The sequence below is a fragment of the Tenrec ecaudatus genome, chromosome X, assembly GCF_050624435.1.
Source record: "Tenrec ecaudatus isolate mTenEca1 chromosome X, mTenEca1.hap1, whole genome shotgun sequence".
Classification (NCBI taxonomy): domain Eukaryota; kingdom Metazoa; phylum Chordata; class Mammalia; order Afrosoricida; family Tenrecidae; genus Tenrec; species Tenrec ecaudatus.
In genome coordinates this window covers 15,917,309-15,931,480 of record NC_134548.1, presented here as the reverse complement: position 1 = coordinate 15,931,480, position 14,172 = coordinate 15,917,309, and the positions used below count along the sequence as shown (strand labels likewise).

Genomic DNA, 14,172 nt, shown 5'->3' with positions numbered 1-14,172 from the left:
CTCTCATTATTGGTCCTGAGGAGTTGATCTGTCCTGGATTCCCTGTGTTTCCAGAACTTATCTGTACTAGTGTACATCTTCTGGTCTAGCCAGATTTGTAAGGTAGAATCATGTAAGGATCATGTTGGGGGCAGACATTAATGAACTAGAGGAAAGTTGTATGTTTCATCAGTGCTATACTGCACCCTGACTGGCTCCTCTCCTCCTGTGACCCTTCTGTAAGGGGGTGTCCAGTTGACTACAGATAGACTCTGGGTCTCCACTCTGCATTCCCCCTAATTCACAATGATATGATTTTTTTTGTTCTTTGATGCCTGATACTTGATCCCATCAACATCTCATAATAACACAGGCTGGTGTGCTTCCATTTGGACTGTGTGGCTTCTCAGCTAGATGGCTGCTTGTTTATCTTCAAGCCTTTAAGACCCCAGACACTATATCTTTTCATAGCCAGACACCATCAGCTTTCTTCACCACATCTGCTTATGCACCCACTTTGTCTTCAGCAATTATGTTGGGAAGGAGAGCATGGAATGCCAGTTTAATAGAAGAAAGTGCTCTTGCTCTGAGGGAGTACTTTAGCAGATTAATTTTTATGTAAATATAATTCCTTGTAATTTTTAAACCCATGGAATATATTGTTAAGGGCATTTAAATGCCTGTTATCCTTTTGACTAAAAAAAATAGTACCTGTTACCCTAATCTTTTTCATTCCTTTAATTTTATAAGTAAGATTGAATAGCTCTTCTAATTACCAAAGCTAGTGAAGGACATTATATCCGTCCCTGTTAGCACCTTCTAGTCTTCTTCCTCCCAGTATAGGAAAAAGAGCTCCAGGCTTCAGATTAAGAGAAAATTCCTGCGCAAGTTTTGTTAATAATTCATTCTTCATATTTTTAAGTTGGATTTGTCCATCCAAATTCTTTCAGTGAAATGTGAAAGGGTAGGATATTCACCATCCTAAAAACATTTGATTTCCTAAATTAAGCCCTCATATCAGTGAAGATAACCCTGTGGCTTCAATGAGGAAGGAGGTGGTGTATGAGTTAAAACGTGGGTTCCTCTCAGGAACAATAATGGGAGTAGCGATACCATGAGGGTAGGGGGAGTGGGGGGAGAAGGGGAAGAAACAGGGAACCGATTACAATGATCGACGTATAACCACCATCACCCCTATTCCCCAGCCCAGGGGGACGAACAACAGAAATATGGGCAAAGGGAGACAGTGGACAGTGTAAGATACAAAAGTAACAATAATTTATCAGGGTCCATGAGGGCAGGGGAGGGAGGGGGATAAAAAAAGGAACTGATACCAAGGGCTCAAGGAGAAAGAAAATGCTTTGAAAATGATGGCAACATATATACACATGTGTTTGATAAAATTTATGTATGGATTGTTATAAGGGCCCCCAATAATATGATTTATTAATTTTTTTAAAGTGGATTCCCAGGTAGGCGCTTTAGATCCACATGGAGAGACTCTGAGCTCCACTCTCCTTTTCCCTGTGACCAAGTGAGTGATGCCCGCACACTTGTAAGTACGACAGACTGCTGGGAAGTGGCTGATGTAAGATAGGCCCTGACTGCATAGAGCTGCCGTAGTTGGTAGAGTTGCAGTTCCGCTCACAAGAAGTACCAGCAGCGGGTATCAGCTTCCGTTCTCACTTTCACGACATCTCTGGGTATTAGCAGTGTTCTTGGACACACAGTCCAAGTCAGTCATAGCCAAGTCTGCAGTCATTTCATATATAATCTAGTCTGTTGTATAATTCTTTATTTGAAATAGCTTTGTTTTATTAATTACAAAGGAAATAGGTGTTCATCTTCTAAAAGAGAGAAAAATAAACATATGAAGTTAAAAGGCAAAAGTCCCCTATGCCTCACCCTCTCGCTGAGATTATGACTGTTACTCTGTTGCGCACACCTTTAGAAGTCACATAGACTAACCATATACTTTTAAAGGCTGCATAGTGTCCCATTGTGTGGTTGGACCATAAACTCCTATCTAGAAGCATTGCTGCAAAGATCAAGCTGGGCTACTTGTACCCTTGAGGGACCATGCAGACTATCAGGGTCATGGAGACTCCCTTGTCTTCATATGCTTGCTCTTTCTATACTTCTATTGGCCCACAAGCTAGGCACGTGTCATACTACTTCTCCTCTGCCACTCTCTAGCCTACCTAAGGATATAACATGCCCTGGTACAAATTGAGAGGCGAGTCTGAGATCAGTGTTAGAGGTAAGAATTAAATGCCTCCTTGCTGGACAAGAAGTCCGTATGTAACTCGGTTTCAAATCCCTGGATTGCAGAAGTGGCATTCGTTGCATTCTTGGTTGCTGCTGCTGTCAGGTGCCATTGAGTCAGATCTGACTCCTAGTGACCTTATGTGCTACAGAAGGAAACACTCCCAGCCCTATCACAGGCTGCATTGTACTTCAAGATAGATCCTGGAATGTTTTTATTTTCTATGACAGATGTAACACTGTTCCTCTTGCACTTGTTATTCTTAGCATAGGAAAACATATCTGGCCAATTCCAGTTCTTTTTAACTCACTCATGTGGCTAGGCTATTGATCTTTATGCATTCCAGTTCCTTTTTAAAAAATCATTTAAGGAAAACATTTATTAAGTCTTAAACAGGAAATTGCAGAATAAAGACAAAGTCATCTCATCTGAATGCGGGTGCGGCGGCGACATTAAGCACGAAGTTATAACGATGTCCAAGGGCTTGTAGAGATTCTAAGATATAAAAAGGACACTGAAGGGCAGAAGAAACGCTCACAAAAACTTGACTGGTGACAGATCAATACATCATAGTTATAGGCAGGACTAAAGAAGCTGGGACACAACCAGAAGCTAGACTACAAGCACATCCATTATGTTAGACAGAGCTCTTCCGAGATTAATCCAAGGCCTCCTTCTCAAGACAGTCAGGGCAGGGGTCATGACTGCAATCCTATTAAGGTGATCTCCCCATCAAGAATATACCCAGGCAAGCCCCTTTGGGAGATGACTTCTCCCTGGGCTGGCTGAGGGTCCAATTCTAATGTACTCTGACTGAGGACAAGTCTGTTCACATCACATCCCTGGTTAATGGTCAGAAGGAATGCAGTGAAGGCGTACTCCAAATGGGGTCTCTGCAAACGGATATCGGGCTTCACTGTTATCCCCAGCCTTCTGCACACTCAGTACTCAGCATTTAAACTTTAATATAGTGGGCAGAACTTTTTTAGTGGAAAAAATGGCATGTGTAATACTCTGGCAGGAGTAGCCTAGCCTGTTCTCCGTCAAAAGCTCACTGCCCTGTGACTCATAGTGATCCTGTAAGACAAAGGATGCTGATACTGTGGGTTCCCAAGACTGTAACTCTTCCTTCCTTTCCAGTTTTATTGGCACAGAATCCACATATAATACAATTCAATAGTTCAATCAAATCAAGAAGAATTGTACAATCGTCACCACAATCAATCTTATCCAGTTCCTTTGGGGGAGGGATTTGATTTGTTTTTTTTATATATACCAATTCCTTTCTGACCACTTCCAATTTGTCTAGATTCATACTTTGTACATTCCAACTTAAGATTACTAATGGATTTTTACAGTTGTTTCTTTTCACTTTGAGTCTCACCCCATCAGCAAATGAAGGTCCCAGAAACTTTGCTTCAGCCACATCATCATGGTGCTGTATACTTTTTGAGAAGGCAGCTCTTCCCTAGTCACACCTCGAGTGCCTTCCAACCTAAGGGGCCCATCTTCTGACACTATCTCTGACAATGGTCTGCTATAACTAAGGCTTTCAGTAGTTAATCCTTCAGAAGAAGACAGCCTATTCCTTCTCTGTAGTCTGTTCTTAGCCTGGAAGCTGCCCTGAAACTTGGTCCCCCTTTCAAATACCAGTGATGTAGCTTCCAGCCTCACAGCAACCCAGCAAACCACCACAGCAGGACACACTGATAGACTTTAAAATACCAGGGGACTTCACACAATTCCTTCGTCTTTTATTTGTCCAGAAACTATTGGATGCCTTCACATAGTTGATGATGTTGAGCTGTTGTCTGATTTGGGGGCACATAACTCAGCAGGGGTTCCAAGAATTAGGTGCTGTTGGGGTAAAACTTTTGCTGATCCCTTTTGCTTCTCTATGCGACCATCGTTTCTCAGCACTTACCTTGATAAAATGAAAAGTGGAATTAGAACCTGTGCCCGGCTAATTGTGGAATTCAGTAAAGGTAATCTGCTTCTATATGAGGTCTTTGGAGAAAAGCCAAAAGAAAACTGCTTTCGAATACTTAAAATATCTTTACCAAAATGTGTGGTGAGTGTGTGTACATGTGCTTGGGCCATTTGTGTAGTGCTAATAATTGTCATGATTATGCAGTCCAGAAGAATAATTTTGCCACCTAGAGCTTATGAAATTAAACATCACAATATTCTATGTATACAGGTTTTCATAGCAGAAAATAATTTTAGCAAAAGACTTGAAAGCCTAAGAATAGATTACGTCTGAATAGAATTTAGCAGTAGGAATACAATGGGAATATGATTTCAAGGAGAAAAAGAAGTGATATAAACTTTCCAAATGTTGAAAGGAAAGCTTCTTTGTGAATTTTTTCAAATGGAAGCTGGTGGTGGTTAATTGCCATGATATTCAAGATTTTTATTTCTTTGTTAGTATTCAAGATATTTATTGAATAGATTTGAAAGAGTGAAGTTAGACTTTGGGTTATAAATATCAATATTTAAATATGGCAAAAATTATGTTCTTTGCAACTCAAACTTGTTGTTGCTAGGTACTATCAAGTCAATTCTGACTTATTAGCACTCTGGTATACAAAGAGAAACATTGCCCAGTCCTGCACCATCCTCAATAAAACTTAGAATGTAAAATTTTAACTATCAATATAAAATGTGGTTTTTCAGAAGCATTTTGGAGGAGACGCTGGCAAAGCAAAGATGGCTGGTCTCATAGATTCTACACTGGCATTAGTCCCTGTGAATTCATTTCTAAGGAGGGTATTGACAGATCTCAAGGAACACACACACACACCTTTTGTGATGGGAATTTCCAGGTGGCATTGCAAAATGGCTATGCCCATTTACGGTATATTCCTGGGAATGCCATTGTAATCACTCTGTCCAACAAGGAAGTACGTGGTTTACGTTTGAAATCATTATCATAGCAAATCTTAAACCTGGCTTCTGCCTGTAGGGAGTAATCTCCCCAAAAAGCCAGACATGAAAAGTCATTCTGCCTGCTTAACATCACTTGTTAACCATCCAAGTGAAGCATTTTGCTTTTCCTCAATGTCTGACGAGTAAAAGCCCCCTTCTCTGGCCCCTTCGCCTGGTCTAAATTACCACTCCACAGTCTTTCCTGGCAGTCAGTAAAATGTGTGACTCTGTACATGAGGGGGCTTTAAAATGTATATTGGGGGGGGCTGAAATGAAAAGATAATGGAATTTGTCCACGACCTGTGAGAAGCCCCATCTCTCTCAGTGGAATGCTGAGCTCTGTGAGAATAGGACCCTGTCTGATTTACTGCTCCCATCTCCCCCGGGCCTAGACCAACACCTGGCTTGTATGCATGTTCCACAAACACACACTGAAGGAGTGGACTGCTCATGCCATAACGTCAGCTCCTGTGCACCGCAAGTCCATATGTGTCAGAGAGTAGAACATGACTCTGTAGGGCAACGATTTTCAACTTGTGGGTCACGACCCCTTTGAGGGTCAAATGACCCTTTCACAGGGGTCTCCCGATTCATAAAAGTAGCAAAATGACAGTTATGACACAGCAATTAAAATGCTTTTATGATTTGGGGGTCACTACAACATGAGGAACTGTATTAAAGGATTGTGGCATTAGGAAGGTTGAGAACCACTGTGTAGGGTTTCCTGTGGCCATTGTTTCAGCAGTAGATCCCCAGGGCTTCTGAGACACCTGTGGGTGAACTTGAACCTCTAACCTTACAGGTAGCAGCTGAATGTGTTAACCATGTACACCACTAAGGATTTCCAGGCACAAATGCCATGGTGTATGGTTGCCTCCAGCTACATGTGGCTATTTAAACTTATTTTCATTTATATAGACATGTTCAGGAACTCTGGTAATATAATGGTGAAGCACTTAGCTACAAACCAGAAGTTTGGCAGTTTAAACTACCCAGCTGGTCTGTAGCACAAAGACCTGGTAATCTGCTTCCATGCAGACTATAGCCAAGAAAACCCTAGGAGGCGATTCTGCACATGGGGTCACTATGAGTCAGAATCAACTCAACTGCAACAACAGTCACACTGACTACATTTCATGCTCTCAGGAGCCACAGGGGGCTTTACATTTGAAATAAGTTGCAGTCAAGGTATGCCAACTCTGGTAGAACTGTGATCCCTTTTGTTTTCAATGGCCATGATCTTTCCAAGTAAATTTCCAGGTGTGTTAGGCAGGGTTCCCTAGAGAAACAAAACCAGAACACACACACACACACACACACACACACAAATATTTTTACAGCAGGAAGGACAATAACAGCTAATTAGTCCACACAGCAGTACAGAGGGCTCAGTTCAACTCACTTCTTTGGAACCGTTAATATACTGGAAGTCCTACAACTCACGAGGGCTGCCTGGTCCAAGGTTAAGCCCCCGGGCAAAGCAGGCAGAGTTTGCCCACAGGCAGCAAACAGCAGGGCGGGTTACCAAGTCAGCAGCTCAGGAGCTTAGTGAAGCAGGCCCGCATGGGAAATGAACTTGAAGCAGTGAAGACAACAGGATCCACCAGCCTCAAGCTCAAGCAATATACACACCAGCAGTGAGGCTAAGCAGGTCCCGAAGAAACCTCAAGCTCTAGTGACACGATCCACAGGTTGACTTGTCACAAGTTGAGGCAGAGAACTAGCTAAAGCAGCTGCAAGCTGGTCTGATCAGAACAAGAGAGTGAATGGGCAGGCCTTGCCGGGCCATTTATCTCTTTGCCCTCCAATCAAACTGTGGACCTGATTAATCCCACATGTTCCTATTGGCCTGGTTGACACAATAAACTTACCTATCGTACCAGGCCTTTCTTCTGAGATGCCTCTGAATCAATTTGACTCATGAACCTTTGGTTACAGGCCAGACACTTAACCATTTGTGCCACCCAGAGACTCCACGTGGGAATCATAAAAGACTCACTGCCATGAAAATTGATTCCAACTCATAGGGAACCTACAGGACAGGGTAGAGTTGCCCCTGTTGGTTTCCAAGGCTCTAACTCTTTACAGAAGCAGAAAGATTCATCTTTCTTCCGCAAGGTTCAAACTGTTGACCTTTTGGTTAGTAGCCAAACTTGTAACTCAGTACACCACCAGGGCTCTTTGGCTACCATATAAGAATCAACAAACACAGACCATTTGCATCTGCCCAGGAAGTTATTTTGGACTGTGCTGATTTGAGTGGTGTATTTACAGTCTCAAAACTCACTGTGCTGAGCATGCAGTAGACATTTAATAAACATTGGATTATATTAGAAAATAAACATATATATCTGTCTTATTCTGATTTAGCTCCTATCATCCAGTGTAAAAAATAAAAAACAAAAACGCTTTGTACTGAATAACCCAACATTTTCTCTGAACTCACCCAACAACTTACATTTCTTGCTAGCTAGCGATATCCCTAAGGAAGCCAGCCCTCTTTCTGGCCATTTAGGAAAACCTCTGAATAAAAGGTAACAAAGGCAGGCTCTTATCAGAGCACAGCATTTCTTCACCCTGGAAGAGTATGCTTTCTCATAGTTTTCCTGTTTCTTGATGTAAATATAATGTCCTAAATTCAGAATCAGAAAATGAAAAACCAAGGCACGTGTCCCACTATCTTTCGATGTCCCATGATGATAGTAGAAAGAGGCCTGCGGGTGTGAGTTGGAAGGTCGGCCCTGCCATTTTCTGCTGGTAGCCCTGAGGAAGGGCTGGGACCTCCCTCACCCCTGGAACCTCCTTTTCTCCCTGTTGAAGCTGGGTATTGCCTCGTGGCACGGGGGCTGGGGAGAGGACCAAATGAGATAGTATCTGTCGAGCGCATGCAGTGGGAGCTCAAGGCCGAGCAGCTCCAGACTGTCCTTTGTAAACCTCACACCTGTGTCCAACATTGAAATGCAGCAGCTAATCCACTCTGACCTTATACATTTGGAAGAGCTTGTTTCCTGCAGAATATAATCATCGCTCAAATAATAACTGTTTCTTGGGTGAAGCAGCTGATAAAGGGACTCATTTGCCTCCTAGTCCTGGGCTCGTCTTTGTAGCCGGTGCAGATTGTACATGCAGTTAAGGGGTTTACAGTTACTACGAGCTAGCCTCCTTCCCCCTGTGGTGCTTGCAGCTCAGTAGGGATAGGGTTTCTCGTCTTAAATATAGATGTTAAAAAGGGAATCCTAGGAGCCCTGGTGGCGCACTAAAATGTTAACCACAAGATCAGCAGTTCGAAACCACCAGCTGCTTAGAAAGATGAGCCTTTCTAGTCCCTTTGAGAGTTAGTCTTGAAAACCCATAGGAGCTGTTCTAACCTGTCCTATGGAATCACCATGAGTCAGAATTGACTTGATAGCAGTGAGATTGGAGTTTGAAGCATGGTATCTTAGATCTCTGTCCCCAAATCCCACCCCTCCATTAATGGTATATGAAACCACAAGGCGTACCTCTGTGACTGCAGAGGGTTTTCACAGAAGCCAACAGAACCGATTATTATCTCGTTTCTTTGGATAAGAAAAAGGGAAGTCGTGCTAAGCTGTTGGTTCATTTCTCCGATAATCAGTTGTGGAACAGGCATCGCATGTCTGGAGTGCTGTTGGGCCTGGGAAACACAGAGATAAGAGAATTTCCAGCCTGGCTGGGTGGGGCAGACAGAGAAGTCAACAAGGAAGGAATGACAGGCAGGGGTGATAGAGTAGAAGCGGCCGGAGCAATACGTGAGCCGGCCAGTATCCAGTCCAGGCCCCAGGATATAGGTTGGTTGCCTGGAATCATTCCTAGGTGTCGAGTCAAGCCTTGGTGGACAAGGAGGAGGTCACCAGCCTGAGAGGTGCGGGGAGAAGAGCATTCGCAGCAGACTAGTCATCGTGTCCGAGGAAGCCCTACTGCCAGGGTGGCTCCGAGGAGGGGCTTGGGTCAGCCCACCAGGCATTTGTGGTAAGCAAAAGATCACAAGCCGGGGAACTGTGGAGGGATTTCAGACTGTGAAGTCTCAGACTGGCCCTGTCCAAACACCGCTGTCGGGGAGAGTGGGAAGGGGCTAGACTGGACATGAGCAGTCTTTCCAGCAGCCTGAGTGCTCTGAGCGGGGGGTGGAGAGAAGCAGGGGAGTGGAGGCCAGGCTGGGAAGGCAGTGTCAGGCCAGGCTTCCGTGGCCAGGTCCAGAGCGGGGAGCTGTCATGGCAAGCAGAGCCAGCTAAGTGCGCAGCGCACGCGTGTGCACACAAACACACACATACACCCCATAGTTCTCTGGCCTGTCTCAGCCTTTTGACCCTTCCTCCTCTGTACTTTCCACGGTTGGTCTCAATCTGTCACCTGTGGCCACAGCACCATCCCCCGCATCCATGGAAAATGAAGCTACATTTCCTAATGAAAACGGAATAGGGCGTGACTGAAGTTTGGAAAGTGGACAACAGGCACAGGGCCCTTCCCGAGCTGGTGCCATCGCGTCGCACATGACTGGTCCCTACGTGACTGCAGAGGGTTGATTTTCCATGTTTCCCAAAAACCAAGACCCTCTCCTCCTCATGAAGCCGACTGGAAAAAAAATAGTACCCCAGTGTTAGCCAGTTCAATGCTTTGGATTGGCTTTTGGGCTTTAAAACCATTTTAAAAATTATTATTAAGAGGAAAAGTTCCCAGCCAGGCTGAGAAAGCTCATATCAGGTTTCAGCTTGATTCATTCCAAAACCACCGTGAAAATTGGGACGTTTTCTTCCCACCACAATGGGTTAGTCATGGAAATTCTGCCTTCATCGCAGCCACCCTGGCCACAGTCCTGAGGGGCATGCTCACCCCCGTCCCTGCCCTTCCCCCCCACACCATTGCTCCCTCTTAGAAAGCAGCAGTGTGGCCTGAGGGCCCCTTCTCAGCACAGGGCTTCAGACACGATACGCCTTGTTTTTATGGTGCCACTTTGGTTGCAGTGCTGTCCCCCATGGCACTCCTGTACCAGCTGTAGTGGTAGTCAGTGGGCATGCTTGAAGAATCTAAGCTTGGCCCTCTGACTCTCCAGGGATGATAGGAAGCCGTCTCCTCTGAGGTCGGCCATGTCGGCACTTGATATGTGTGTGGCCAAGCTGACACACACACAGGACTTAACCAGTGGACGCTTTGTGGCTCATAACAGACTAGTGCCCAGTGTAGTACAGGCCAGTGAGCCTGCAAAAGGCCCCGACCAGTCACAGTGGCCACTGCAGTGGACTCTGGTGGTCATGAAGCTGGTGCAGGATCATAGAAGTTAGAGCCAACTTGTGGTGACCAAACCACCAAAACCACCACTATTGTGGCTCAAGGCTCAACCAGGGAAAGCGGAAGGAGCCAGGCAAGCTTTCTCTTCAGCCACTGAGAATCCAGTCCGCCTTCTCTCCTCTCTCTGCCCGGCACAGGGCCACCTCTAGAAATCATTTTCCTGGACTGAGATAGTGGTGGTTCCTTTGTCTGTTGGTTGGTTTCTTGACCGGTTTGTCCATTGATTTTGCTTCCTCATTCAGTTATTTGCTTAATTGGGCTCAGACTTTCTGGACCCCCAGGCTGTCTGCTTTTAGTACCGGGAATGTACTAGTTAAAATGTTGAGGAACTCACAAAGATGAGCCCCTGCCCTCCTGGGACTCACAGTCTTAAGTGGGAGAGACCTTCCCTAGGCCTCTGAGTCATCATTGCATGCCACCTCACAGTGACAACCCTACTCTCCCACCCACCCCCCAACCATCAAAGCAACATAATTAAGTATTGTTGCCAGCTGAGGATGAAGCAAAGATGGCATCTTACCTAAAGTTGGGACAGAAAATGCCTTCGGGTGCACTTGTCCGACCCTGTGCACCGGTGGACATGCCCACTGGTAAGTAGTCCCAAAAGGGGCCTGAGATCATCCCACTTGCTCTCCTTACAGTCCCCACCTCCGCCACCTCACTCTTCATGTCACATTACTAACAGGGCTGCCTCATCGAGTCTCCTTTCCCCGTGGTCATCAACTGCGCCAGCACCTCCTTGCCTACCCGACCACGTCAGCCCTCCCAGCACAATGTACGTGCAAGGATTCACCTTGCCAGGCTAGCTTCACCCCCCCACCCCCACTGGGCCCAGGAGCATCCCTGCCGTTCACCCAGTGCCCTCTCCAAGTCTTGTTCTCCTGGGCACTGCTCTGAGCTTTGCAGCAGGGCTCCAGCCTGAAGAGGTTCAGACCATTGAAGCCTCTCACCTGGTAGGGGCTGGGCAGTCCCAGGATACAGACCAGGCAGAGACGCAGAGCCTGTTCACTTGAACTTGCTTGCTTATCATGCCACTCAGCTTGGGTATTGCCCCCAGAACTTGTTTTTTACTTTCTTGACAGAGAAGATGCTGCTGGTCAGCCCTTAGAACCCCTAACAGCCCCTGGAGGCTACGTTGGGGAAACCTTTAAGGGCTTCTCTCCCCCAACTCCTTCCCTGGCTACCTGCAGTCTGTGCCCTCTCCTCCCCCACCCCTACCACAGGTTCTGATGCCTGTCATAGGGTCTCCTGCCCTCCACATCCAGCTCCAACAGGCCTGAGTGCCCCACTCCCCTGCCCCCAAACCTCCCTGGCTCCAGAGAATCACTTCTTTCCCAGTTCTGTCAGGGAGTCACGTGGAAAACCTGTTAACCTCACCGGATGGGATTACAGAGAAACCTGTACAGCTTGTTAAGTCAAGGCAGGTATAACTTCTGAAAGTTTGTTTCAGGGTTGAGCCATGGTTGGGATAAGCCGATGAAGGCAATATTGCTCCTCGTTGTGGTGATGGGTCTAGAGGTGGTCGTGGGACCTAGTTTGGGTCACAGTGAGCATCTGGTAAAGAGGTCTCACTTGCGGAAGAGGGACAAGTGAGGAGGTCTTTTTTCCCCTTCTTGCTTGAAATGCTGTTGTGTAAAGACAGGATGCCTGGAGCTCTGGCAACCATATCGTGACCAGGAGGGGAGGGAAGGAGGCAGGCATGGCCCCTACTGTGCAAGCTCCCAAGGATGCCAGAGCAAAACAAAATGAAAGAGCTTGGGTCACTGGCACCCAGCTTCTTGACGAATTATATTAACACACCAGTGTTTAAGCCGTTTTTAAGTATCGATAGTGTCTGTTTGCAGCTGAACACATTCTAATGGCCATAATTATATATATGCAGACGCAGGACATAGAGGTTCACAGTAAAATATGTGTGGCTTTTTGTTTTTAATTTGGAGAGAGAGCGTTGGTTGGTGGCTATCATAAAGGGGCTGGCTGGGTGGCAGTCCATTTTAGTAATGAACCAGCAGGTGGTACTTGCAAATGGATTCCTTTAGTATAATATGCAAAAGCAAGTACAAATCCCCAGTCAGGAGAAGCCACTAAATCACACCTGGGATGAGATTACATGACAGTCTATTTGCACCTGGTGAATGAATAATTACTCAATTAACTCATCTCATGAAATCAAGGCAAGTCTAACCAAAGGTTAACTAGCTGCAGAGGCAACACAAAGCAAAATGTCAGTGGGGCTCTAAGGTCAAGAGGCAGCCAATCAGGATCCAGCCCCAGAGCGAGGCTGGTGAAGGCGCCTCCTCTGCAGTGTGCCCTACAGGACTGTGCGGTACTGGGGGCTGTGGAGCTCTCTGGTGATAGTGGGCTTGTTGGGCTGACCCCTCTCAGAGGCCTTCCCTTGCAATGACTATCATTTCCCTAAAAGACTCCACTCCCAACCCCCACCCAGGACTCCCCTCTACCAATCCTAGATTGTCTGGAAATAAAATTCTCCACTACCCACTGGCACCTGACTATCACAGCCCGATCAATTTTTCAAATCGCCTTTTTTTCTGATTACAAATATTAGACACGCTGAATCGCACACACACACACACACACACACACACTGATAACAAAAGGCAGGTGACGGTTGTGTCAGCACAGAGACCATCGCTGTTAGGATTTCTCCATTTTCTCCTCCAGGTTTTTTTTCTATAGACACCTAACTGAGGATATAGTCCAGGAGCCCGGGGGTGGGGGTGGGGGAGGGGACTGCAGTCTGCTTATTCCACTTAGAACTGCATCCCGTGTCTCTCCAAAGGGGCAGTTTGGAGGGACGTATTGCTTCTTTAGAAATAAGGGTGCCTCATCACTGTTTGGGAGGTGGTATAATCTTGGGTTGCATTGTGCTTTATTCAATCTGTGCCATAGTGTTGAGTGGGGGTCCCTGGGGGGGCACAAATGGGTAGCTTGCTCAGTTGTTTGATTCTTCCTAGAATTGCCCCTGAAGAAAAGCCTGTGGGCCTAGCTCTCAAAGCTCCAAGGAGCATCGAGCTACTCTGACACACATGGAGTCACGATGAGTCAGAGTTGACCTGTTGACGGTTTTTTTTTTTTAACTTACTGGATGATTTCTAAATTTCCCTCTCCCCTTTTGGTTGCCATTCTAAGAAAGTGGTGCTGCCCTCGCAGGAAAGAAGAGCCCTGAAGCCCTTCTCCTAATTTGCCCCTCTCAACCAGAAGCTCTCAGCTGCCCAAACTGGCTCCCACGGCTGCCTCTAGCCCCTTCGCCAGCAGAGAGGAACAGTCTTGCCATCATTTGGCTCACACCAAGAGCTGGATCCATTGCCCTGAAACATGCTTTCAGAAGTTATTTGTGTCTTGATGGAATAAGCTGTATACCCTTCTCTGTGAGAAGGAAGACCAGGAGGTGATGTGGCATAGGAAGCAGAGTCTATGTGCTGGGGAGAAATGGTAGCTCCCAGTCACAAATAATACTTATCTTGGGGCTGTCCCTTTTCTGCAAGCTCTTCCTTTAAGCACCACACACGTGTCCATGCTTGCTTCATCAATCCCGCCGCTCAGGAGAACCAGGGATCCCGCTGGGCTTGAGTTGAGTACAGGCGGAGGCCTTGACTGCTTCTGAGCACACCGCTGACTGAGAGGACGGCTCTGCCCGAGTCGGACACATTAGTGAGTGATGAGAAGGGCAG

At 46.2% G+C, this 14,172-nt stretch overlaps 1 protein-coding gene across 3 annotated transcripts in view; it reads left to right on the top strand.

The window, feature by feature from the left end:
• The window catches only part of SH3KBP1 (SH3 domain containing kinase binding protein 1), a 424,275-nt gene that overhangs the window by 389,645 nt on the left and 20,458 nt on the right, over positions 1 to 14,172 (top strand). For 2 of the 3 annotated variants that reach the window (XM_075538783.1, XM_075538782.1), the window contains one exon: positions 9,008 to 9,163. The exons of the other annotated variant lie outside the window; for it this stretch is intronic. In XM_075538783.1, coding sequence (XP_075394898.1) covers positions 9,008 to 9,163 — 156 coding nt within the window. The remainder of the gene's footprint in view (positions 1 to 9,007; positions 9,164 to 14,172) is intronic. 3 annotated transcript variants of the gene reach the window in all.